The sequence below is a fragment of the Megalops cyprinoides genome, chromosome 19 (genome assembly GCF_013368585.1).
Source record: "Megalops cyprinoides isolate fMegCyp1 chromosome 19, fMegCyp1.pri, whole genome shotgun sequence".
Classification (NCBI taxonomy): Eukaryota; Metazoa; Chordata; class Actinopteri; order Elopiformes; family Megalopidae; genus Megalops; species Megalops cyprinoides.
This window is the reverse complement of record NC_050601.1, coordinates 22,514,339-22,542,199: the sequence shown is the minus strand read 5'-3', so window position 1 is coordinate 22,542,199 and position 27,861 is coordinate 22,514,339. Positions and strand designations below refer to the sequence as shown.

Here is a 27,861-nt window from a genome sequence, read left to right as displayed (position 1 = left end):
TATAAAATCAAATAAATAAATAGAGGAATCATTCCATCAACATATGAATATAAAAAGTAAACAAATGAGCCTGCCATCAGGACTGTATCTTTGTTGTGGGTTTGGAGCCATTACTGCTGGTTGAGGCAGTGCAGCCATAGATCCTCTACATATTGGGCAGATATTCAGCTCTGTGTTCTTCACATTCGAAGTTCTGTCTCTGCCACTGTTGGAGCTGTAAGCGTTTTGATTTGCTGGCTCGTGACGAGCATTTGCAAACAGCTGTGGTTCAAGACATCAGCAGCAGCATGGGCATCTCCCATTACTGGATCATAACCCCTCTAGACAAGGCAGTGCAGAGTACAGGGCAGGAACTGAATATCTGCCTAGAATATTCAATATCTTTAGTACGGCATAGTGGTTCTGGGACAGGTTTGAATTCAGGATGTAGAACACAGTTACCTTATATAAAGGTGTGACTGTTAAGCAAATAATACTGTATTGATTCAAGCTCATGCTCCTGCTCACTGCACCTGAACTGCTGCTCAACAAAAAAATTAGGTATCTCTCTAAAAAGTGCTGCCACCCACTCAGTCACCCTGTCCCTCTGACAGCCTCCATCCCACTCTTTGCCTTCGCTAAAAATAGATTAAAGTCCCCGACTTTCAAAATGAAATGGAACCAAAGGCCGACTGTGGTCAGATCAACACAGCGTGCTTTAAGAGTCGCCACCATTGCAGCATCGCATTGCCGCAAGTAAAACCAAAGCCCACGTGGACGGAGACGGGCATTTGGGAAGCGATCCGCTTCACCCAGAAGAACTGAACCCCAGCTCAGGGAGGGGGCGCTGGCTCACCGACTTGCCTGACCCAGTCTCAGATCATGAGCCAACAGGTGAGAGTCTCCTCCCTGCTCCACACTGGGAAGCCATCCACCCCATTCACAAATCCTGAATCCACAAAAATGAATGGAAACAAATCTCCAAGCAAGGACCAGTCAATACTGCATGCCCAACTTACCCCGCGAACAAGTGAGTCAACGCTTATTGTAGAATTTTTTATTTTTCTTTGTTTTCGAACGAGTAGACACATTTGATGAAGAAAACCACACTCCCTTTGAGTTCCTAGTCAGACGTATCTGAAGACAAAAGATCAGCATCAATAAATAACTCCAACTCGGCCACAGGTTAGAAAGATAGCCTCCTTTAGTTTACACTGTATATATTGTAGTGCATGTCTAGTACCTGGAGAGACACTGGTTAGAATTCATATGCTATGTTGCATTTCAAACCTGAGTCACTATATTTCCTCTATTATAGCTGATGAATAGGGTTGCAACAGAGGGTTGCTTTCTGATGTGTAGTCACGGCCATCAAAAGACTGCTATGATCACAAGAATTGTCCTGAAAGCTAGTTTTTGAGAAGACTGTTCACAGGTCATCTATAGTACCGGAGAGGCTCTGCATACTTTCTGCCTGTGAAAACAGATCTAAGATCAGCTCTCCCTTTCCCAGTCTTAACCCCAGCCATTCATCGTAAATATTTTCCAGGATTGGTTACTAAGGGAAGAAGGAGGCTACAAAGCCTGTGTGGGAAACTGCAGAGAAAGGGACTGTGGGAAAGCACTGAGCAGCACAGTGTCAAGAAAAAACTCAAAATTCAGAATCCCTCAGCAAGGATGAGGTGGTACCCTCTTCATACAAAATGTGTGCCCTACACTGATTGGTCTAAAACTCATTTGATACACGTGAGCCAATCACAGAGAGGAGTGTCCATTCTGTGCAACAAGAAAAGCCCCACACTATGTGGAGGTACTTCTTGCTCTTATCCTGGATCAGAATCAAGTTTTTTACACTGAATGGCTGGGATTAGGATTGAGGATAGGCAAACTGATCTCAGACCCAATATCAAAGGCAAAAAAGTATCTGGTGCCATCACACCTCCCCCCCCCCCCCCCCCCCCCAACATTTTCATTCTGTCACATAGGGGAAGTCCTTCCAGTCTGTCATGAATCATAATTTCAGTGCACCTGTATATGCATCAACACATTGTGTCTTGTTGTATGGCTAAAAGAAGACAACTGATTTTGTGTGCTTAAACCTCAGGGGGGAAAAAGCCACTTTCAAGTGAGGTTGAATGGTGTCACCTGATGTCAAAACAAATGGATTGAAATCACAAAAAAACTGGCAACAGCGCCTCCCTCAAAAATGTTTCATGCCTAGGTTGCCCTGTACTGTAGGTCAGCAAAGATGTGCGGAGCAGCATGTTCACTTCCATGTGAAATGGGATTAAGACTGCAACCAGCACATGAGACACAACGTTGTATGACATCAAATCAAGGAAGGAAAATAAAACAACCAAAAAAAGGCCAAGTTGCACATATCATCTACTGTACATACAGAGCCTCCCAGTGAATTATAATATTATAGTGAAGCCTCCCACAGCGAATTATAAGATACCCAACCTCCACTCTACCCCACCTCCCAATTCCCCTCCCCAAGAGTCACAGCTGAAGACCCCTCCACAAAGAAGGTGGCCCTTTACACCGGAATCTTCTTCCAAACGCTCGCAAAAATGTTGAGAGCTTGTGTCGACACAACCTGTTCCTGTGTTCCCTCGCCCCTTTGTTAGGGAAAATTCTGATAACCTTCTTCACCACAGCTAGGTTTTTGTATTTATTCCCTTAAACCAAAAAAATTTTCAAAAAAATATTTATAAATTGCATGACAAGAAGCGGTTAAAGCGTGCATCTTTGAAAAAAAGCCTATGTATCTTTTGTTAATGTTCTGTTTACATTTATTTGTTTTTTCTTTTTCTTAAGACACAAAAATGTAAAAAAAAAAAAAAAGACTCAACCACCTGCAGTAATGCACCGGGCTTAATGCCTCTCGGTCCTTTCGGGTGTGGCCTTTAAGATTCGCTCCTCCCCCTCGCCCTGTCCTCAGCCTATAGATTCTCAGAGCCTCTATACAGCTTTTTATTTTCTTTTGTTTATTTATTCTCTTTTTTTACTGAAAAAACACAGAATGATGTCACACCAAAGCTAAGTTTCACTGTTATGTGGAGTGTCATATTTCATACACTACGTGTGTGCACATGTATGTGTGTTAATCTCGTTTAAATCTAGCACGCCCCGTTCCCATCGGAAAAAAAAAACGACCGATCTGAGATGGTTCCCTTCTCGTTTTTGTTTAAAGTCCATCCAGGTCCTCTGTTTTCGCGAGCCCCGCCGTCTGTGGTGGTTCTTAATTTGCCCCCCATCGTTTTCCGGTCCCGTTTACGCCTTCCCCTGACTCGCGCTCCCTTGCCTTTCCGACCCCCCCTCCCCCCTTGGGTCCCGGGTGAAATCATGTAGGTCCGCGTTCTTTTTTCTTTCAACTGAAGGAGAAAAGTTTTGGGGTGACGCGTCGTGTCGCGGCGCTCTCGTCGCCCCGGCCGCTACTCGATGACCATGCAGCGAGGCAGGTGCTGGGAGTAGTACTTGAAGAGTTCGGCGGTGGCCCCTGGGCAGTTGGTCAGCTCCAGTTCCTCCAGGTCCTGGAGCTGTATGAGGCCCGAGAGGCCGGTGGTGGTCAGTAGGGGGCAGCCTGAGGCAGACAGCAAGAGGATCAAAACAGGAAGCGGTCAATGTGGGCAGCTCTGAACACTGTTACAGATATTCTGTATTTCACCAGATAGTGAGTTCTCTGTGCCTCTCTGTGTTCCGTCTCTCCCATTGATGAGGATACACATGTTCTGATTTTCTGACTTGTTACTAACATTCTTGAAATAGCTTGGTCTAAAACAGATTGTGCAAAGAAACTCAACTGAAAAATCCTACTCAAGGAAGGAAGACAAGGAATGGCACAACTACAAATCTGTTTAGTACAGCACAGCATGCATTGATCATCAGCAGATGTTCTCACAGAGTGTACTGACAAGCTCCATCCTTCGGAATGACAACCTTTTGTTAAAGTTGAGCTCTGACCAAAGACTCAATTCCCTGAGGACTCATCAGAAAATAATTTGCTTGAGTTATTCATAGTTAATTTAATAAGACATTCTGTATAATAAAATGTTTCCCAAAGATAGCAGAGGATGGTTTTGCTTAATGACTCCATTGATTATTGTCTCATCATATGGAAAATAAAAAAGCAGGATCTAAAATACTCTGCATGTCTGGCATACAGCCTATTCATTAGACACCGGATTTCGCATTTATGTGTGCAGTATAGCTTTGGTCACAGGGGTACCCTTCCATGGCTTATAACTGAGGCTGCTTATTCCAAGAATTTTCTGTCTGCAGAGATATTGGTGGTGACCTAATTTTTTACTTTTGTTAAACCAACTGGAAGTAAAAATGAAATCGAAAAAATAAGCAAATGTTCTTTGCTTTGCAGAAACTGTCTCACTACACTGAAATTGGCAGACTGAAAAGGTTTGTGGAAGCCAGTGTTTCTCAACCTTACAGTGTAGAATTAAAAAAAAAAGAAATCTATGGGTACCTGCAAGGGATAGAAGACGCAGGCTCCGCATACCAAACAGGTGCTGTAACCCAAAGTCCTGCACCTGGAGGGAAACAGAGTGGGAATGAGGGATGTTGTCACAACGAGTTACAGCAGACTGCGTGCGGGGTATCTGAGGAGACAACGCGCGAGCCTCACCTGGCAGCACCACCTCAGGTACAGGCTGTGAAGGGACGACATGGTGGACAGGTAGCCCAGCCCCGTGTCAGTGATCCGGACACACCTGGACAAGAAGGCCCGTGAGGGAGAGCGTTTAGTGCAGAGCCACACTTGGCACCACATTTCAAAATCTCTCTTTGAGCTCCCTCTGAGGGCAGCTAGGCATTTGTAGTTCACTTTAAGATTGTCCATTAGAGCAGCTAGGTATTAGTAGTTTACTTTAAGATTGTCCTTAGCCAGTCATTTGTCAGTAGTCTACTTTAATATTGTCATTAGGGCAGCTAGTCATCAGTAGTGTCCTTTATGGGTGGGGGATTTGGGGGGTCGGACTCACCGGTCCAGCACCAGCTCCTCCAGCTTGTGCAGGTCGCAGGCGATGTACTCGAGCGCCACGTCGGTGATGCGCGGGCACCAGGACAGGTCCAGGCTGCGCAACTTGCGCAAGTTCTCGGCCACCAGCTCCACGCCGTCGTCTGTGATCTTGGAGCAGCCCGACAGGCTGAGGGCGGTGAGGTTGGGCAGGCTGTGCACCATGTTGACCACGCCGTGGTTGGTGATCTCCCAGCAGGAGTGCAAGCGCAGCGTGCGCGTGGTGTGGCCCTGCTTGGCGGTGAAGTAGGCCATGGCCGTGTCGGTCACGTGATAGGCCTGCAGGCTCAGCTCCGACAGGTTGGGCAGCAGCTGGGAGATGGCGGCGATGGCGTCGTCGGCCACGTTGATGCAGTCGCTGACGCTCAGCGAGGTGAGCCGCGCGTTCAAGCCCGACCACAACCCCGCCTCGGTGAAGTCGTTACACCCGGAGAGCTCCAGGTGCACCAGGCCCTGCATCTGCTCCAGCATCACCTGCAGGGGGCGACAAAGGGACAACACACACTTCCTCAGCAAAAAGTGACACATACAAAGTAGTAATATGTATTACATTTGTAAATTTAATTTATGTATTTATGTAAATTTAAATCATGTATTTTCACAATTTGTCATCATGCATACTTGGAAAAAACAGATCGAATATTAGCATTTGATGATGTCTGTAATCCAAAATCTGCATATTTTAACTATTTTTCAGAATGCATACACAAAAACATAAGTCATTACCACATTCTGTTGTTTATCATAATGCATTTAATGCAAAGTGGATTACATTCAGTATAGTCATAGATACAGTACAGTGTTAAAGCTGTATATATGAAAGTGGCAATTATTGGTCTATTTTGTAATGTATGTCATTTACACTGCCATATATTAAAAAGTGTATTTCCTATTATACTTTGCATTTTAAATTGTACCAGAGTGTCATGCTGTAGCATTTAGACAGTACATACAAACTCTACTTTTTCAAATAGAAAAACAGGGAGATGGCCCATTCCTCATTCTGCTGGCTAAACATGTTCTGTTCATAGAGCCTTAGTTTGCTTGCAATGTATTATAATACAAAGTCCTATGTCATTAGCCTAGATGCTAAAAACTGTGTTTTTTCCAGAATGCCTCTACTGCATCTTTAAAGGGCACCAAGCTATTCTATGAAAATGACAAGCGCTTCACCTTACAATAATCACTGGAGCTTGAAATTAATTTGAGATATATAAGTAAGTTGATTATTAACCCCAGGGAAAATATTTAGCTGGCTGTACAAACTGAACAAAATTAGATTGTGCCATCTGGCAATACAATGCATGTTATGTAGAAAATTTTAAATCATCCAAAAAATTGCTATTCAACTTTTATTCTGTGTGTTTATTCTCTAATAGCCTGTAAGTTGCACCTGACATATAAAAAATGTAGAAATATAGAAATATGCTAAAAACGACTAGCGCTTGCTATAAAATAAGGTGACTGTTTAGCCTGTTTATGTTGTCAGAAGAACTTCTGAAAGAGGAGTCTTCTGGAACAGGGCCATAGCGTACAGGTGAAGCTTTTACAGCTTGTTGTTACCTCTGAGAGATCAGAGGTCATACTAGGTCACTCTGAGAGCTACCACCATACTGACATAGTTGCTATGGGGAACTACTGAAAGAAGTCTCAAATCTCAAGCGTCTGAAAGACCACACTCTCTTCAGAGCGTAAACGACAGAAGGCCAAGGCACATTAACACGCATGCAGGACATGCCGGGAAGCACCCAGCTTTGGAATTGTGCTTAATTTATTTGAGTGACATAAAACTGTTCACTCTAGTGTGCCTTCATTTTGAATCCAATTGTTTTATAAGCACACCAGTTTTTGTATGTGTTTAACTGCAGTCTTTTAGTTTTTAGTGTTTTTGGTATTTTACGTGCAAGTATGATTCCACATGTGGAATGTGGAAAAGGTTTATTCACACACACACACGCATATACATTATGTGGGTGTATGCATGTTTTTTTTTATAAACATACTGTATGCAAATATATACATGTATGACAGTGTCTCTCACCAACTCACTCACCCCCGATTTACTGAACGAGAAGCTCCCTCAAATTACCAACACTAGATGGCAAAAAACTTAGCATCACTATGGGGACCCAAAAAAGCCATCACTGCCCCTGAACAGTGCTTGTTTTTCCCCTTAACTTCTGTTATAGCAATGTTCTAAACAACATTATTTCATAGAACCTATCCTGTGTCCTGGTTAAAAAGCCAGCCACCACCTCAGAGTGTGTGGTTCCCCCCATTATAACAAAAGCTCATAATTGTAATCTGTGTTCCAGCAACACTGCACGGAAATTGCCTTGAAAACACATCCATTCCTGCCATGAATAAAAAGACATATTTCCACTGTACGTGTCATCACTATTCTGAACTTACAGAGCCATGGATTTAATGCTTCAATATGCTGGGAATAGAGCCACTGCCTGCTGATCTTGTTTCACTTTTTCAATACTCAATGTAGCTGGATAACAGTCATGTACCCCCACCCCTTACCATATGTACAATGCAGCGTGCCCTTCTTTGGTTCTCATAGCTTAATGAGATCATTGAGATAAGTCATGTGACCCCTTGCTCCCTGGCGCTGTGACCTTAATTGCTGGCCCACAGAATCTGAGGCCAATTTTCCCGTAATACTAGCAACTGCCTTCGGGTCATCAAGTGCAAAGGGCCAAGACTGCGCGATTATGGGGCACAGTGACACAGTGGCCCGCTTGTTGGGTCTGGGAGGACGGACAACAATGTCACATTCAAACTGTGTTGTATCAATATGGGGGGATGTGGGGAGGGCTGACACAGAACACCTGCTTTATACATAGCATGTCTGTTGATGAAAACATATTCCTGCCTATCTATCTGCATAAAACCTAACTCATTTTAAGACCTGCTACACAAGTACTAGGTACCTACACCACAAAGGTACACACCCAGTGCACGATTACTGTGCTAATTTGCATGTCACATAATGTGCATTATGACTTGTGCTATTAACATTTTCAACGATGGGTGCATTTGTTGTTCTTTTTGTTTTTCTTAACAATCTGTTATTTACATGATGTCCAGGTACTGACAGAAAAGAAATAAAATGCCACAAATGTTTTTAAATGGCTATTTTTTTTTTTGCTGGGGAAAATCACATTTACCAGTGCTAACTAATGTAAATCAAATCCTACCAAACTCTAGCTCCCATGGCCAACAGTAAAGTGAATCTGTAATCACTGAACTACCACAAAAGTATTAGCAATGTGTGTGTCACAATTAAAACAACCACTGTCTCATGCAGCACCCCACCTAACATAAGAATGGGCATCTGCAACAACCAATAGGAGTGAAAAGATAATTAATATACGATCCTTGAGCAGAGGGGTATCCAGTGAAAAAGAACCATCTAGCAACAGGTTGCTGCATAATGAAATATTAATGGAGTGTTTTTTTTCTTTAGCTAATAGTAAACCAGCTACTTGAAATTCCTCTTATATTCCATCCTCAAAAAAACTTAGTTTCACCTCAGCATAGCAGAATTTTACCACCGACCCCAAAACATTTTTGCACTTAAAGGTTTATCTTTGGTTGTAACTCAGGGACTAGGGTGGGAAATGTTCAACCAATGTCTATTTCCTTCCCTCAGAATCATTTAAATTGGAATAAAATTTGTATAATATCCTTTACATAGCATCTTAATATCTATACCATGTTCCTGTAGGGGGCTTTGTATAAGTCATGTGATCTGTGCAATGTGAATGCTTTGTGACAGTTCTATTGTAAATAGACATCTGGCCACAATAGGCTACTTTAAAAAGCTATTTACAGTGTTATATAAAAAGAATTCTATTGCCCTCAATGACCTACTCATGAATCAAAATGTACAAGTACAAGTCAATAGTGACAATAATATACAACTTGCCACTCTGGCCCAGAGAGAAGTTATACTTTTGTCCAAGACACTTAAAAACACTACCAACAATGCTCTACTGCTTCTGTGTTAAGGGAAAAAAATATAGACCAAGTCACTTACCTCTAAACCAGCATCCGTGATGGTGGACCTTTTCAGACTGATAGACTTGACACCCTTCTTGGACAGGGGGTAGTTGTCGATGAACTCGCAGATGTCCAGGTCAGACACACCTACCAGGCAGAAGGCCTGAAAGCCCCTGAGGGCGAAGGCCTGCAGGCTGACGAACTGCTTCTCTCCATTGGGCAGCAGGCTGTACAGTTCCTTTGCATGCAGGATGGGCGTCACCCCCTCCCAGAACTTGGGCTGGTAGAGGACCTTCCGCCACGTCTTGCACACCTGGGCTAGGGTGCACTTTTCAGCCGTGGTGAAGTACCAGAGCAGCCGGTTCAGGACCTTCTCGTCCAGGACCAGCTGCCTCTCGCCGAATGGCTTGGGGAACTTGCGGAGGGGGGGAGGGCCGGAGGTGGGGGAGGTACGCTCGGGGTCGGGGCCCAGGAGACCAGCGGCCGTGGGAAGGGTCTCGGCGTGGTAGGGTAGGCCCGGCGGCGGCAGGATGGTGGGCACCGAGGACGACTGGCACAGGCGGTTCTTGGCGGCCGGAGTCCCCTTGGTGATGCTGGCTGAGCCCAGGCCGTTGGGCTGTGGGGGCAGCTTGACCATGCCGTTCCTCGTCACACAGGGGGGCTTGAGGTCGCCAGGGCTGGACATGTTCAGCATTTACGGCTGCCGGGCAAAAGAAAACAAACTCATCAAAAAAATAAAACCAGCACACAGCGCAGCTGAATCTGAGTGGGATTCCTACATAAATACCAAACCAAACTGTGGAGAATCTCTCTCTGTTTAAAAAGAACATCCATCTGTGGTTTGCCTCCCACTAATCATTCAAAGTTTTACATGTACCTAGAGTATAAGATAATTTATAACAATTAATAGTTAATAATAATTTCCAGGATGCACTGGAACACCGCTTCTTATATCTAACTCTGAGCTTAGTTTTGATAAACATCTCAATTACATCTATCCATTTCACAGATGCTCTTACCCAGAGTTACTTGCAAATGAGAAAACTGATTGGATTACTGTTTGAAAACAATAATAACACTGGGAAAGTGCTTAGTTGGACATACCGAGCACTTCTGAATCTGCCTTGTAAAAGGGTGCCTGCTGCGTTCTGGCATCTAAACACCTTCCCTGAGTTTTGTTCTTTTTTCCCAGGAAGGTTCAAATCTATTTTGAACTCCAGTGAGAGTTTCATGTTGAGGGAAATAGCTGAATGTTTTCCTTCAGAGACCTGCCCTTGGTGACCATCATCCAATAAAAGGAGAGAAAATAAAACGATGTGTGCGAGCAGACAGGCTCCCATTGGCCCACAGGCATTTCCCCAGAGAGGGCAAATAAAACATCTGCCACCTTAAAGTAAAGCAATCTCCCGTCTTAACAAAATGAAAAAAAGCAGCTTTATTCCTATTGACATAATTCCATAAAGTTTTACTTACACTATTCTAGTTGACAGCATAGTTTGCTCATACAGTGTCGCACGATTTCAACCCCAACAGCATAATTTACTCATACAGTGTCACACGATTTGAACCCCTCCCCCAATCAAAGCACTTACAAGAATGACTGGGAGCAATTATGGAATGGTGGGGGGGGGCAGGTGCATTTAGCCATGTACATATTGTTTGTCGACTTCACAGTTCAGTAACAGGCTCACGATTCCATTCACTTCAGGGTTATGTGTAAACGGCGCCCATTAACACTCTAGCATGTGTTTTGAGCCCACTCGTTCACACGTGTAACACAATTAACACTCCCAGTAGGTAAGTTAATAACAGCACACGGATGTGAATAGCAGCTCTCAAAAACCTGATAACTTTAAAAAGGAAACTGTTCATGATAGAAATGTGATAAATATAACTTGTCCAGAAGTTAACACAATACACACTTGCACACATAAAGTGAATAGTGAATCATTTTTCAAAATTGATTTGACTCAGCTTGCAACAGGCTGAATAATGATGTCTCATTTTTACAGATCAAAATGTCTGATGGATTTTGTATGAGTTGGGGCAAGGTTATAACGGCAGTATTATTAATTTCAGCTGCACTAAAAGAGTTTTTTTTTTTTTTACTTAAAACATTGGGTCAAGAAAGTTAAACACTTAGACTTAAGAAAATATGCATACAAATACACATTTAGTACATTTATCTATACCACTGCCACGTATTTACTGATGCAAAAGGATATTTTTTATCCTTATCATACAAAACACTACATCAACAAACGGAAAACAACTAAACAGGCAAAGAAGAGTAATTGTCACTTTATCTTACTATAGGGCCTAAGACATCAGATAGACTACTATGCACACAATCTGATCACTTTGAGTAAAATACCACTATCAACATCAATAAATTGAAAATGTCATTACATCAGTTTTCAGACAGGAGAAATGTTTTGCCAATATTGTATGCTATCACTTAATCTGCAATTATGTAATGTAGGCTTAAGTGTTGAGCTCCTAAGGGACCATGTGTAAATTCACAGCTCTAACAGCTGGACAACCGCAGAGCGGTGTGTTGAAGCACAGTCAGTGCACTTTAGGAAGGTACTGTACAGCGCTTTACTCTTCATACAATTTTTCGTTTGTAAATTCAGACTTCCCTTGGCAATGACCCCTTCCCGTACAAGAAGTACAATATGACAAAATTAACAGAAACAAACGCAGCCCTAGTTCGCCAAATTCGACGGGATGAACGTGAGGGCGTGGTGTTTAACATGCGGAATAAATGACTGGATTATTCCTCATGCTACCTTCATGGTATTTTTAAAAATATGTTTATCACATTATGTCATAAAACATAGAGTGCATTCTTAGGTGAATAACAAGTATTGCTGACTATGTATAAACCTTTCAACGTAAATATTAACTTTCAAACAATTACATGAATTAAACACTGTCATGCAACGGACGGTTGTATGTCGGTTTGTGCTTATCTGTGAATGAATGAATGAATGAATGAATGGAACATACCAACATGCAGGTTGATCTCCGTAACTGAACAGTTGGCTATTGAAAACGTGGTAGCATAGACGGTTTCGCGGTGGCTATAGTTTAGGCTTGGACATAGTGTGATCTCGAATGTAAACTGCTGAACAGAACGTTGAAAGGCGGCTGCGCAGCTAGATGTAGGCTACTTGCCCGTGAATCATTCAACGGAACGTTACAAAGGTTGCGTTTGTTAATCCTAATTTTGGCACCTTGCACCCCCCTTATTCCCGGACTTTATATTGACTCCATACTGAGTCTCCCTTAATGTTGAGGATGAAACGGCAAGCATAATTACTATTACATAATACTGGTATAGCACAACTGTGGTTATCTATCGCTGTTCAACACTCAACAGAAAAACGTCTTTTTAATCATATGTTCAAAAAATAAACTAACAGTATCTTCCTAGACTATTCGTTAGGTATCTATCTTCTCTTCTTCCGGCCACAAACTCAGAGTCGCTACCAGTGTGGAAAAATACAGCAATCTTAGCAATAAACGTCAAAAATAATGAGAACTTCTGAGAATCTACAAAAGGTTCCGGAACGGGCGATTTCGGATTACAACATTTAACGCCTCCTCACAAGCATGCATCGATATTATATTTTTTTAAAACGGCAGATGAAATGTGAGCCACGCGACTACATTTCACATATGGAACATTAACTGGGTTCTTGATTTATCTTAAAACAGCATTCTGTTCTTTTGTTACGAAACATCTCTGAGCGATAGATAGAGAGTGGGCTTGTCATGCGGCAGAGGCAACACCAGTAGCCTACCGCGAGCAGCGAATGGCTGCTCCGTATAGCAGAACAAAAAGACATCCTTGCGGTGCACGGCGAATATACATCGCCCCTTACCTTCAACTAAACCTCAGTGGTTTGTTACGTGTATTTAGGATGCTGATGCACCTATCTTGGGTAACGAAATCGCCATGTTACTGAATTAGCGTCCACCGGGAATGGCGGAGTGTGCGTTGTTCATCGTCCAACATCCTACAAAAACGATGCTGAAAACGTGCATGGCAGGGTACCGGTGTGACTTTAAAAAAAAATCAATAAACGTTTTAAAACGAATTTTCCTTCATTGATGCACTGTCCCCGATTTCAGCTGCTAGCATCTGCTTTGTATTTATATCAGCGACGATTCCAGAAGAGCCTCGAAGCACAACCCGATCGGCTGTCAGCATCCCCATTGACAACAACGGAGAACGTTTCACCCCTCTCTGGAGCCGCAGCGTTTCCTTTATGTACCACGGGCTGTTCAGTCAAAGAAACAAAGAGGTCCTCTACAAACTGCCCAACTTCGGCTCTCTTTCCTGCACGCTCGGCTGATTCCTGTGACGACGTTGCCGTACTATACCATGTAGCTGGATGCCATTATTATTGCTTTTCTTTTTGTAGATAACATTAAAAGCCATAATTAGCTCACGTTATAATAAAGGCCATAACTTATAAACGACAAAATCTGTTACAACGCCACGAACAGAAGCGTTGAAAGATAAATGGTATCTTCTGAAATTTCGGCATAAAAATAATGAGAGAGATCTTAGCAACTGGGTCACTGGAAGGGGGATTATGACTAAGACGTCTTGCGCAGAAATATGCATTCATTCACAGAATTTTAGTAATGGGTATCAGTGCAGTACGTATTCAAGTCAAATGGATAAACTGATTACACATGTACAGACATTTTATTTTCTGAATCCATAGCACCCTTTTACATATTAAAGCTTCGGTTTTTTAAGTGGTAATGAAACGGTTGACGTGCAGCAGCTCCAACGTCACTTTCATATCCTCGTGGTGGAGATATACCACGTCTAGTTTTTTTAGCTGGGTCGTTCATTTCGAGAAACACTTTACTGTTACGCTTACACAAGTGTTTTAAAAACTGAACTTGTATCTCTGTTACTTCGCTCTCACAGCAGGGCTGAGCATCAGATAGCTGGGAACTGGTCTTAACCGACACACTTTTTACTGTAGAGAAGGGGTGGGATACAAACAAACACTATCTTCTGTTACAGTTAATGGTAAATGAGGTGCAACATATTGTAGTATCGTAGTACGTCAACATCCGCATTGAAAGACTGATGAATTTTTGCAAATATCTAATTTGAATTTACAAGTAGTGAGTTACAATTATTTGATACATAAGTGTGTGGGGGCAAGGGAACCAAATGTTACCCTAGACTGAATAATGACAACACTTGAGCAAAATTTCATTTTAAATTCTAAAATGAAAATGGCCCACCTTGTATATTATGAATGAATGTCCCTGCAGTGAAAACACAAACACATGAAATAAACAGGACACAAAATAAGTGATTAATTCTGTTTCCACAACTTTAAAAGTGAATGCTCAAGCCTTTTAAAAGCACACCAGCTGTTCCTTAAGATGACAGGTCTAATTGTGCTCAGTACTGTCTGGGGATAGTCTGTATCACAAAACAGACTTGCTTTCACCAGTACAGTTATTCTCCCCTTTCTCTAAATAATGGGTATGTCCAATACCACTATGTCCTAACACAGGTATACCTGTTATTCTTTGTTAACTATGGTGTTGACCAGAATCTCAAAGCTGCAGTGGTGGTTCCAAACAAAACACAACTTTATGGAATCAGCGAATCAAACATATTTTCTATATTATGTTTAGGTATAAAATATTTAGAGTAAATATTATATGCCCTTATGAACAACGGGCTGTCTTTTTTCATTTCTGCAGCTTCATGTATATTGTAGTGTGGTGTCAGCTTAAAATGAATTCTACAATATATTCAAAAATGAAATGTATAAAAAGTACAACAATCTTCATATGATGTGTAATTTTACATATATTGACTAAGATCAAATCTTCAGTCATTTATTGATCTTTTATTTGGCAGATAGCCTTGTCAAGAGGGACTTAGCTATTGTGGCTAGACACACCTTGCCTTTCACAAGAACAACATAGACATTAATTGTTTTGTTGTTTGTCCACCAAACAATTAACAGCACAAAATACTTACAATAATGTCATAATGTTTACAAACCAAAAGAGCACCACTGTGTTGCTCCCTACTGACCTACTGATTGTGTCTTATGGTGACATTTAAGCACAGCATTAAACTGTGTCAATGATGAGACTGGGTTCCAGATGGTGAGCAATACTAGGGTTCTTATGGCTGCAAGTATAGTAGCTCATGCCATCACTGAGACAGAGCAGACATGGGATATGTGGAACAGAGGTTGCCAAACATAGAGAAATATAACATAATATAATATAATATAATATAATATAATATAATATAATATAATATAATATAATATAATATATGTTAATTCATTATGTTGAGAAATTTCCAGAATGAATATGCAGCAGTCCCAAGCACTCTGTAAGCTGAAGGAAATGGGCTGACTTTGCTTATCTCAGGGGGTGGGCAGGGGTGAACCCATTGGGAGGATTACTTAAACACTTAGGTGCTGCTGAGCCACATAAAGCCTTCTGTTGAACTAAATCAGATCTATGGGTGGAGAAACACCACAACACGCAGAGGTGTGAAGTGTTTAAAGTGGTCTTTAGGGACTATTGGCAGTCTATGCTCCAGCGAAACCGCACAAACGCTCAATGCACTCTGATTCACAAACACGTTGCATTGACATTTCAGTGATCTGTGCCATGAGGCTGTTGTTTCTTCCCTTTTATATTCTGTGGTACTAACAGCTGTGCAACAGACAGCTAACAGCATGCAAGTGCAGGGTGTTTCAACCGGTTGGTAGATCCATGTGGCCCAGAACTAACAACAGTTGTAGTACCATTCTGCGTGAGAGACATTTATCTACACAAGCGTGAATCTCTCATGGAGCCTGCCTCTACTGCTTTGCCATGGGAGATATGGGACAAATTAATCTGGGCTGCAACTGGAGGTAAAATCTCTCCAATGCCAATGTCCCTCCCTCACTAACTCAATTACCAAGCCAGCAGCACCTTCATAGCCACTGGGTATTCAAGGCCTGTTGTTCTATTTAAAGGCTCCATAAACATTTCTGTTGTGAAGAGTGCTTTACCAAATTCACTTTGTTTGACAGAGAGATTTATGCATTGTGTGTGCATTAAATGTTCCAAAAACTTGAGTGAAAACCTGCAATCCATCAACTCAGACACACGCTATCCACTATGTAGTACTACTGTTGCAGCTTGACCTCCAGTTGGTGAGTCTGGGTGCCACACACACTGAGCACGGAATTCCCCCCAGACAAACTGAGACCTTGTTCTGTCCTAACGATGCCTAAAAGTCAGTTGAAGGTAATTCTTTCACCTACAGCTAATCACCTGGCGGCTTTGCAGTGACCTGGCCTGTCACCCCATGAAACTTGCAGTGAGCACAGATATTTCGGTCCACACACACCCACGGTGACCTAACCCTTTGCAGCCTCGACCCCTCAGATGAAAAAAAAAAAAAAATTAAAGAAAGAAAGCAGAAAGCATAAAACTCTCTAACAAGCTCCCCCTCCGGTGAAAACACACCGCGGTGCAGGGATACAGCCCACGTATAGTTGCTCGTTCCGCCCACTAGCTGCAGAGACCGTTTCCCATGCGCTAAATCACCACACAGAGAGGCTGATTAGCGTGACTGTGATAGAGCTCCGGCACCGGCAAGCCGACACCACTGCAGCCGCGTTCGCGCACGGCACTGTCAGCTCATACGCTCTCTAAGCGCCCGCGCGATCACTGGCGCCCAGCATCGAGGCAGCGCACATATTTATTACCATTCTGCTTTGAGACGCATACTTATCACTGAGGATACAGCTCGGCTTACATGTGCTCGTATTGCTTCAGGATATGTTTTTTACTTTGTTCTCCCCTCGGTTGATCATATTTCCTGAGAGGCCTTGCCGCCATTTATAGCTGATGTACCAAACCTATTACCATAATGGCTTGCTGTGCTGTCATACATCCAAAAACTGGTGAAGTGCGTTCATTTTCTTCATACCATTACCAGAAGGTAGGGGCTCTGGCTCATCACCATGCTTTGTCTTATGCAGGGTGGAGACCCAGGTGCGGTGGAGGCTAGAATCTGTGGGAGCCATTATTTTCCACTGGGAATGATGAGAAATCATCAGTTTCCAGCAAAACATTATCTAACATAAGCTCTCTCTGAAATCTGGCATTTCAAGCCTCAAGTCAGAACAAATAGCCTAATCGTAATATTTGAATTAATATTAGCAATAATTGTAATTTTAGACTACTACAAGACAATACTTACAGGACTGTTCCTTTGGAAAGAACAGATTCATGTCTTAATTCTTCATTTTGCAGTGGGCAGAATAGTTTATTATACTGAGTACTGTCAGATCCTTTTATTATCCATCTATGTAAGCATCTGCATGTGAAATCTGTTTTATTTTCCACTTGACATGGAAATGGAATGTCTGTTTTGACAAAAATACATTTTATGAGGGCCACCTTGTTCACTGAGGTTAAGTGAAATTACAGGAATTTAAGACAAGGTTGTGCCATGCACTGACTGGTAACCAAGGTCTCTGAGCTTATGGTATACCCAACTCTGTGCTATTTGGATTTGGAGGAGGGATGGGGTTCCGGGGTGGCATTTATGACACTGACACACCCCTGAGGTACCCCCTTACACCTTACAGTTCCCCCTCTGACCGTACTGGCCGAGGAGGTGCTGTACCATAAGGGGTGACTGCCTCTACAGGGGGGTGATGACAGCGCTAGAATGACTTCTCACGCCCCAGAGCGACTCCAATCGATACTACCACAGCCGTCAGCGCATCTGTGATCAACATACGGCTCAGGCATTATGTTTATAGACAAGTACTCCTTTTAAAAAAACACCTCTCTTCTCTTTTGTCCTGATCATCAGAAGCCCTTAAGTACATCTCCTGATCAGCAGATGATGTTGCCTAAAGTGCAAAAGAGAGGGGTTTACATGATCTTACGACAGGTGGGACCACTGTTTTAATCAGGATGTGTTGTGTTTCTCCTCTGCCACAACACGCACACCGTCTATGACTGGTCCACATACACTATATGGACAAAAGTATTCGGACGCCTGACCATTACACCAACAGGGATTGTAATGACATTGTATTCAAATACATATACTTTAATATGGAGTTGGTCCCCCTTTTGCAGCTATAACAGCTTCCAATCTTCTTGGAGGGCTTTCCACAAGATTTAGGAGTGTTTCTGTGAGAATTTGTGCCTATTCATTCTGTAGAGCAGGTCAGGCACTGGTGCTGGACGAGAAGGCCTGGCTCGCAATCTCTGTTCCAGTTCATCCCAAAGGTGCTCAGGGCTCTGTGCGGGCTGGTCAAGTTCTCCCACACCAAACTCATCAAACCATGTCTTTATTGTCCTTTCTTTGTGCACTGGGGCACAGTCATGTTGGAATAGAAAAGGGCCTTCCCCAAACTGTTGCACAAAGTTGGAAGCATAGCATTGTCCAAAATGTCTTGGTATGCTGAAGCATTAAGATTGCCCTTCACTGGAGATAAGGGGCCTAGCCCAAACCCTGAAAAACAGGTGTGGCCAAATACTTTTGTCCATATAGTGTATGTCACAAGGTGCCTAGACCTGTGAGCACAAGGAGAAACACATGTCCATCAATGTCTGGAAAAGGACTGGGAGGGGGTGGGCCGTCAGAGTGAGAATGGCTCTGATTGGCTCATGTCTCATGACTCTGATTATAGCTTCAGCACCAAGGAGAGCAGCTGGAGCTGAAGGACTGTCTGGTGAACTATGGTAATGCAGGGACAGGCACACCATGTTTAACAGCACTTGTCACTGTTCTCTTAAAATGAACAACGGTTCACCTTGCAATCTTCAGTTAACCTGTATATCTAACTGGAGACTGGAATTCAATTTGAAGCTTTCTGGAAAAAAAGTCATTCACACAAGTATTTAAAAATGGAAACCAGGAACGGCAACTACATGAACCAATCACACATCAGGCTATAAATGTTTGGTAGTGTTTGTCCAACCAAATGTTCTCTCTGGATTACCCCATATGCTTTCTAAGCAAAAAATGATTCCTACTAGCTGACTCTTGATGCCTTAGCTTATCATTTGTGTACCTCTGCAAATATATAATACTAGATTTACTGCTTTTACTGAATCTTAAAAATTCTATTCCATTTCATTATAGCAGACATATCTGAGGTCATTTTTGATCAGAGTAAATTGGATCTGATCTGTTTGTTATACATCAGGTCAGTGAATCCAGAATGCAACAACCATATATAACTCCCCATCCCCACCCACTTAAAAAGCCAAACCAAAACAAAATGGCTCCATGACAAAATGTGTCGGGCACAGTCTGGACACCTCTTGAAGGGGCCTTTCTGTGTTAGAGAGAGAGCTGAGCGCAAGAGTGCTGTGGTGGCTGGCAGCCAGTCCTTACTGTTCATGAGGCATCGCTGCCACCCTGAGTTCAGACTTGACGGCAGCATCCAAAACAATGCATTAAGGCTCTGCTTTTAAACTCTGAAACCCCCAAAGCTGCCACCTGATGACAGCTCCCTCTATTCTCTCATTAGTGCTCTTTTTTAATTCTATCTCTTGATTTTTGTAACTTTGTTCTCGACAGGTCTGGCTAAGTCTTTGTTAAGCAGCCTGCAGGTTGTTTTGAAACACAGTTGCTCGCATTAACATGTCCTTCATATTAGGGATCATCTTCCCTATCTTACACTGACTCCTACTGCTTAAATGACTTCAAGATTCCCTTCCTAACATATACAGCCATTCATGGCCTAGCCCCATTATTCTTGACTGGTTTCATTCTACCATATATCCCATCTTGTCCCTTCCATGACCCCAGCGTCATCTGACCATCCCCAGAGCTCTGATCTCTATTTGCTATTAGTCTTTCGGTAGGCTCCTTTCTTATGGAATCTTTTGACAGGGTCAGCTAGAGACTCAGACCCTATGGGCATGTATAGTCTTGGCTCACCTTTTTGGCCAGGCATTTGAATCCTGCTTGTCAAGATCCTTCAGGTGCCACAGGGAATGTGCCACTATATAAATCTGCTCTGTGCTGTACTGCATTGTAATGCACAGAAATATGCTAAGACTTCAGTAGTCACTACTGGCTGCTGTTGTCAAAACATTGATCAATCTCAAACTGAAATAAGAGTATGTCAAATCAGAAGATGCAATATTATTTCATATGCCCTGTTTTTCTTGCACATTTAAACATGCTGTTGAGTGAACCTATTTGAAGAACATGCTCCAGAACTAAGAGTCCATCTCCTATTGATGTGCCACCTGATCATCTTAGACATATAAATTAACATTAGTATACAACTGTTTCTTCAGATCTACTTCTGACCATATAAATCTGTGTGTTTTGTATAGAAACAGATGTACATAGAACAAAATGTTGCATCAGAACCAGTCGCTGTCCATATCATGGCAGTATGTTTTTTACATGTTTATAAATCATTAAATGAAAAAATTCTGGTCAGACATCTCTTACGATATATTTTTTGAAAATAAAAAGGACTTACTGTTAAAGATAACCAGCCAGGGTTAGCTCCAAGCTATCGGTCTCTTGTTTGAAGCTTCATTCCCTACTGACTGCTCAAAAAGCTCACAAAGCCTTTTGAAATGGCAGGTAGCAACTGCGACACGATGACAAAATTTGCCATTTTGAAACCCCTGCACATTTGGCAGTGAGTAGTTTAAAAAAAAAAACTGCCAGCGACTGCGAGTTCTAAAATTGCTTTGTGACTCCAGCCCTTTGTTACGCAACTTGCTTTTAAGACTCCACTGCAGCCTGCAGGTGTATGCTGAGTGCATATCTGAGTCCCATCGAAGCGGCCTCCGTGAAAGAGGCCCTGCAGAGCTCATTTTTTAAAACGGCTGGGTAAAAATAGCTCGATGTAACCTGCAGGGCCATCCGACGCAGCGAGAGACAGAGAGAGAGAAAGAGAAAGAGAGAGAGACAGGGAGAGAGAGAGAGACAGAAATGCACGCAGGGACCCGGGCTGGCACTGAAGCAGAAGAGACGTGGCGTCTCAATGCCATCTGGATCCGCAAACATGCGAGGTGAGATTCTGCGAAAAAATAAAAAAAGGACGACCCTGGGAATAAACCACTGGAGGGAGGTTATACTTAGAAAAGCACTTAATAAAAGGGACGGGGGGAGGCAAACAAAGGCAGATGCTAACAGAGTGGGATAACATCTGAAGCGTGAGGGCTTCTGAGTGCAGGAAACAGAGCCGAGATCCAGGGGTGGCAGTACAGATGGAGGGCCTAATTTAGCCATGAATATGAGACAGAGAGGCAGCCAGTCAAGAAATCCAGTAATTGGGAGGATTTTAAGGGGGAATGGTGATCGTGTGTTTTCTGCAGCTTGCCTTGCACCCATGAACCACTTAATTCTGCCTTAAAGGCAGAAAAGAAGTGATACAATATCTACTTCCACTACTAGGCCCTCCACAAGGAACTGTCAATGCAGCCATTTTTGGAATGGTATTAATTTTACTACTCCCTGCTTTTAAATTGGGTAAATTCAGTTTCACTTTAAACATTTAGAAATTTAGATCTATTGTCACTAGTATCTGTGATTTTTCCACCAATTCAACTTATGTTCCTTGAGTTATTTGAATATTTCCTGCCCACACATCTGCCCATACTATTGCCCATGCTAATTTATCTGCATTTAAATGTATTCATAAATGGCATCTAGCCAAGTGTCTGCATTACATTTACCTTAAGTTATTTAGCAGACGCTCTTATCCAGGACAACTTAAAAAAGAGTAAAAAAAGAGTACAACAATGTGCCTAATAAAGCAGGAGGAACAGCAGCTATATGATATGGTTCATACAGAAAACAACAGACCACTTACAAATGTGTGTCTACAAGTCTACAAACAGGCTTGAACCACTCCTCTCCTTAAAAAAATACTGTGTATCCTTTATCTGTGCAGAATGTCTCCCTTCTTCCTTCCTGTGCCAAAACCACCAAGAAAGCTGTACCTAGATAGCTATCCTTTTAACTCCCCCAGAGCAATCTCTTAGATCCAAACCAGCCCTCTAATGCCCTCCTCTGGTCATGGGTAGTCTTGCTCTCCTCTAGAGTCATCCTCCTGTATCACTTTGCAGTTTTAGACACAGTGAATCACCGGATCTTCTGTCTGAGCTCAGGATTTCAGGAAATGCCGTGCTGCTTCTTTCTCCTCCAATCTAATGGGTATCTTAGAATTTTCATCTCTGCTCCCCAGTCTCTCAGTGGGTAGGCTGCAAGGTCCTGTCCTTGGCTCATTGCTGTTCTTACCATACAAGTGGTCCTATGGTCTCATACTCTCATGGGGCTCAATACCTCTCTTTCATAGATAGCACTCACACCAGTGGTGTCGTCTGATAATTCGGGGCTATAGCCCCAAATATTTTAAGCCTAGCCCTGAATATTTTCGCCCTGAAAAAGCTTTATAGCAAAACAACAGACAGACTGTGTAACAGAGCGGAACTGGACTTGCAGTGTCCGAAGTTGTGATATTTATTTATCATTAAGGTAGATATTACCTCCACAACCTACCGATGCTGATCTCCCTTCAAAAAAAAAGACAAGCCCCAGGCAAACTTGACTTAGCCCCTGATCTTTTCAATAGCTAGAAACATCCCTGACTCACACCTCTTTCCTTTCATATTTCTGAGACCCATATCGCTTTGAGGATATCAGTGGGTCTTAATGAAAACACCTCGTGGATGATTGCCAGCAAGCTCAAGCTGAAGCTCTTCAGTGCAGTCATGCTATGCTGCATCTCCTGCTGCCTGGGTGTTCAGAAGCATTCTGGAAAACACCGCGTTGATGACGCACTCCACCATTTCCCAGAACTCTGTGACGCTGACCCACACCTGCCGACTCTTCACGCCTGAAATGCCAGGGAACTTCTGCGGTTTATCCCTGTGCGGTGCCCTGCTCCTCCCAGACCACGCCCTGGGGCTCTGCCACCTGGACGATTACAGCTCCCTCACAGCACATCCCTCTGATGATGCCCTCCCTCCCACCCCAGAATCTCCAACAGCTCTCCTGGTAGACTTGTCTTTTACCCTCCCACAAGGCCTGCCTCCTCATCCCTTCCTACTGTCTGCTGATGGCAGCCCACGTTGCTTCCTAGAGCATGGATCCGGGCACTCCACAACCTCACACTCACTGCTGCCACATTCTCTAATCTGCACCCTTGTCCTGCTCTCTCCTGAAGGTAAATGCACTATATGTGCTGCTTACCATCTGTCTGTCGCTCCCCTAAATGGCGCACTAGCCTTCTCTGAGTCTGTCCCTTTAATCAGTAGAATGTAAAGCCCAGTGCTTCAAGGACTGCACTGCCACTCACCTTTACCAGTCCCTGGAGGGTACTTCTTCTGTTACCCTGCAATTCAGTTCAATCTAACCTGGATTGGTCTTAAAACTGTATGCTTAAAATTTCTAACAGTGTACCTCTGGATTTTTTTTTTTTCTGTATATTGGCCATTTATGGCTTACTGTAGTTTGGATTTATTTATTGATAGCTATTTAGGTATTACAGCTAGTCCTTTTGGAGCTTTATCATTACAACACCATTACAGTAGTCACTTGTATTGCTAACTGTACTCCGCACAGTAAAACCCGTAAGATACTTTTGCAGGTTGGATTATTTTCTCATTGCAACCTATTTACAAGTCTACACCACTGATCTGTGGGAGAATAAAGCCGCAGTTCCGGAGCTGTTGACAGAGGTATAGGCCCCCTCTTCCGGCTTGCAGTTCCCCTCATCCCACCTACAGGGGGCGCCACGCCAAGAGAGTCTGTGGGAGTTATTGATGAAAGTGCAGCCCAAAAACACAGGGAACAAAGACAAAGCACAGCGCCTGTGGGGGATGACGTTTTCCTCCTGCCAGATGCTTTTATGCAATCAGCTTCATGGGTGTCGGGAAGCACTGGGGGGCTCCCTGGAGTGGGTGTGTTTGGTAAGGAAGCGACACAGAGGATCTCTGCTTTCAAAGCCTTCTAACACTCCACTGTTGTGCTCCTGCAGCTCTGAGACTGGGAGGCCTTTGAAGTCAAACAGCAGAAATTCCCAATCTTTTTCTTTTTCACTGGAAGCTGAGAGACAGCACCAAAAATGCTATTTTTATATCTCCGCGTTAGATGGATTTACTTTGTTTTCTCTCTTTTTTTAACCACCAGAAACTGTAAATGATCTGAATATACTCAAAGTACTGCAGCTATGCTTTTTCCCATTAATATACAGAGCATCCAGATGCAGTTCAGGATTTCCTAACAGGTCACCTACCGCCCATTTTTGGAAACCAGTAGCTTCCCACATGCAGGTCTTACACCTGTATATGTAATGGGTTGCACTGTTTAATGTTTCTCCCTCCACATGCTTACATTTTAGAGAGGTCTGACTGGTTACTGCCTTGTCAGTCACATCGACCTCTGGGCACAGGTGGGGAAAGGCTCAAGGAAATTCAACCACTGTGATTGCACCGTGGCTCAGAAAGGTCACCCCGTCACGGGTAAACAAGGCCCAAGGCTAAACCATCAACATCTAATGTATGATGCAGGAGGCCAAATGAAAATAGGCCGTCCTTTTCAAGACTGAGACTTAAGTATCATATACTATGGATCTGTCTGCTGGGCAGGCAAATCATTTCAGTCACAGATGTGAGTGGATCTGGGTCCTTTGACCTAGTAGGATGAATAGTTCTTGCTCCAAACTGCATTTGGAGGTAACATTTTCAGACAGCCTGCCAAACAGTGGTCAAGCAGAGGGACAGATCAATAAATATTACATAAGAAAAACACAGAAAAGGGGCCAGGTGCCATTTTTGGGCATCTATGCCCTTCAAGCGAAGGGTATGCCTTCTCTTACTGGCAATGCACATGCATGTCTTTGCAGACGCAAAGTTAGACAAATGTCCTGGTCTGATGTGTATTTTAGGGACAAATGAGACAACACACATCCTCCACCGGTACGTGATAACAGACCATAATTCCATCCATCACGGACATCCCTACGGCAATATAAATTTAGTTTTGTACGTGGGAGCCTAATGCTGATATGGTACAGCTATGCAGAAAAGGGCTGATACCTGCCCTTGGTGGCACAAGGCACTATAAAACATATATGGACAGAAGTACTTTAACAGTTTGTGTTACTGTGTGGTGATCATGCTAGAGTGCTGTGCAAGGCCTGGGGCACGAGTGGGCTGGGAAACCTTTTTTTAATTCGGTATTCCATGCTATAAATATCTAAACTTGCGACGGACCAGTGTTTAATACCCTGTGAACTCCTGACAGCAAAGTACACATCACTCCCTCCCTCACACTCTCTCTTTCTCTCCCTCTGTCTGGCTTTCCCTCTTTAGCTTGCAAGCACTTTTTGCACCAGATTAGAACGGCAATGACTCTAATTCCACAAAGCTGCTCAGTGGTCTAAGAGGGAATTATCCCCATGTTAAGCCACCTGAAGGCATTTGGCTCTGGGTGACGGCAGAGGTGCTTCCTTTGTCCGGTCTTCATTGAGGAGTCACGCAGCGGGCAAACCCCCATGCCGGCGAGGGTGGCTGTCCAGCATATTCAGATGCAGGTTCACTAGAAGCCAGGCCTGAGGGTGTGAATGATGCATGGCTGTGTTGTGATGCTAAAGCCAAAAAGCATGGCTGTGCTACAGTGCAAAATCCAAAATGTATAGCAATGCAATGGTACAAAAACCAAAAAGCATGGCTATGCCATAAGTTCAAAAGCCAAATGCATGGTTGTACTACCATCATAGAGGTAAAATGCTACCATGCAACAGTACTAAAGCCAATGTGCATGATTTTGCTACAGTGCTACAACTAAAATGCATGGCTATGCTATGGTGCTGAAGCAAAAAAATGCAGGGCTGTGCATAAGTGCTAAAGCAAAAAGCCATGGCTATACAGCTACACCGTGCTAAAGCAAGGTTGGGCTAATCTGCTAAAGCTCTCCTGCACAAGTATTTGTGAATTAGCCAGACCCTCTACGTCAGTCACAGTGTGAACTTGCTGATGAAAAATGCTCATTTTTGGGAAGCATACACATAAACATACGCAAAAAATATGAATTCCATCTCAAAATGCATGGAATGGTGCCAAATATATAATTTATGAGCATTCATGCAATGTGTGTAATATATTACAGGATATGCAATTTACAATATACAATATATGTAATCTTACGTTATCATTTACAATATATGAAAATACATGATAGTATGTATAATTTATTTGTGTTTGCCAATAGTCAATATGACGTGTAATTTAACATGTTGTTAAAACATTCCTTAATGTGTATTTTATATTTTCACGTACAAGACTCGGGTAGCCTACGTAACTGTTGTCAGCGAATTTCACGTTGTAGCTAATGACGGAAATAAGTATGGGGAAAGCGTAATTATTTACTTAACAGTCATTGTAGGACACCACGCTGCTAAATGAGAAACATGCCATGGATCCAGATGGGTTCATTTAAAAAACAGCTGATAATAAATATATGCTCTGGCATATATTGGTAAAGTGGATTAAATCCCTGCTCAACGTGAATGAAGTGTGTTCAGTTACATTGAATGGATGGGGAAATACATTAGCTGAGTTTCTGAGGTTCGCGTGAGTGACGATTTTTGATGTTTCTATCTTTTGAACAAGGATTTATAACTCACATATTAAAACCACTTCATCTCCAGGTTTCAAAATGAAGCAGTTAATCAAGTTGTTTGTTGAATCGTCTCCTCGTGTTTAATGTTTCAACCAAATTTTCTCCTTTAGAGATGTCCCATTTCTCCTAACTGTAGGCTCACATTTGCGTAGTTTCATACTAGGCTATCTGTATTTAATATGCATTCCTGCAACATGTCACATCGGGTCACTAAAGAAAGCCTATGCTTTGTTTTCAATATTCACGTTATTTACAGGATAAGGGAATGTTCAGATCAGATCAAGTTAGGTCACGTTGCATTTTGGCTGGCTAAAAAATAGCAACCGAGCGACAATTCACATTAGCAAGTGCCTCGAGAGAATTCGCTATGAATATACCGTCAGTCAGCAAGTATAAGGGATTACATCATTGGCGCTGAACAGACAGACGTAATGTTCGCATTCCTTAAGACGTCATGTCATGACAAAAAAACAGTCAAGACAAAGCCGTAACATATGCACTGCAATGGCGTTCACCCGAGCTACTTTTAACATTTCTATTTTGTCACTTAACGTCAATAATCTCCGTGCAAAAACTTTGATCCAAACGGCCGTATTGTCAAGAATCATTAAGAAGTCCATCCGTCCTCACACCCCTCCAATCGTGTAATGTCATGCCCACATGAAATTGATGTCGAATCGTAGCTGCCAATCCCAGTCAACTAGTTTGGTAGCTAACACGCAAGCACCCGCAAGTAACAGCCTAGCAATTTGATTCCATCCGCAAGGAAAAAAGAAAATCATGTTTTTCTTACCTTACGTATGCAGTGTACACGTATGTTAATCCATGGTACACCCACTCTGTGGGTACGGGTGTGATCACGTTTCCCACAACGTTGTGGAGCTCATAAGGAAAAATAAATAAATAAATGATAAAAAAAAAAATAGGAGCCCAACCCGATAATTCCTTCGCGATGCGAAAATATTGGGCTCTGATGTTGTCAGAGAGGTGTAAATCCTACCAAATCCTGAAGAAGGTGTGAAAATAGGTATCTACGCACGAATGTCGGGATTGTTCTACAAAAAGAGCAGCGCTGTAACCCAAAATAACGGAGTCTAATTCCTATTCATTGAATGCTCCATCACACAAAGCTTGCCTCCTACTC

General features: G+C 42.8%; 1 protein-coding gene across 2 annotated transcripts; it reads right to left on the bottom strand.

Annotated features, from left to right (window-relative positions):
• Window positions 1-27,861, bottom strand: LOC118795209 (F-box/LRR-repeat protein 16-like). Of its 2 annotated transcripts, none has more exons than XM_036553607.1 (6): window positions 27,511-27,861; window positions 9,060-9,722; window positions 4,977-5,485; window positions 4,622-4,706; window positions 4,463-4,526; window positions 1-3,565 (listed from the first exon to the last, which is right to left on the bottom strand). In XM_036553607.1, the coding sequence occupies exons 2-6, from the start codon at window positions 9,714-9,716 to the stop codon at window positions 3,417-3,419; spliced, it is 1,464 nt and encodes a 487-aa protein (XP_036409500.1). In that variant the 5' UTR covers window positions 9,717-9,722; window positions 27,511-27,861; the 3' UTR covers window positions 1-3,416. The 2 variants fall into 2 exon arrangements, with proteins under 2 accessions (XP_036409500.1, XP_036409501.1); XM_036553608.1 differs by lacking the exon at window positions 27,511-27,861 and adding an exon at window positions 12,913-13,290.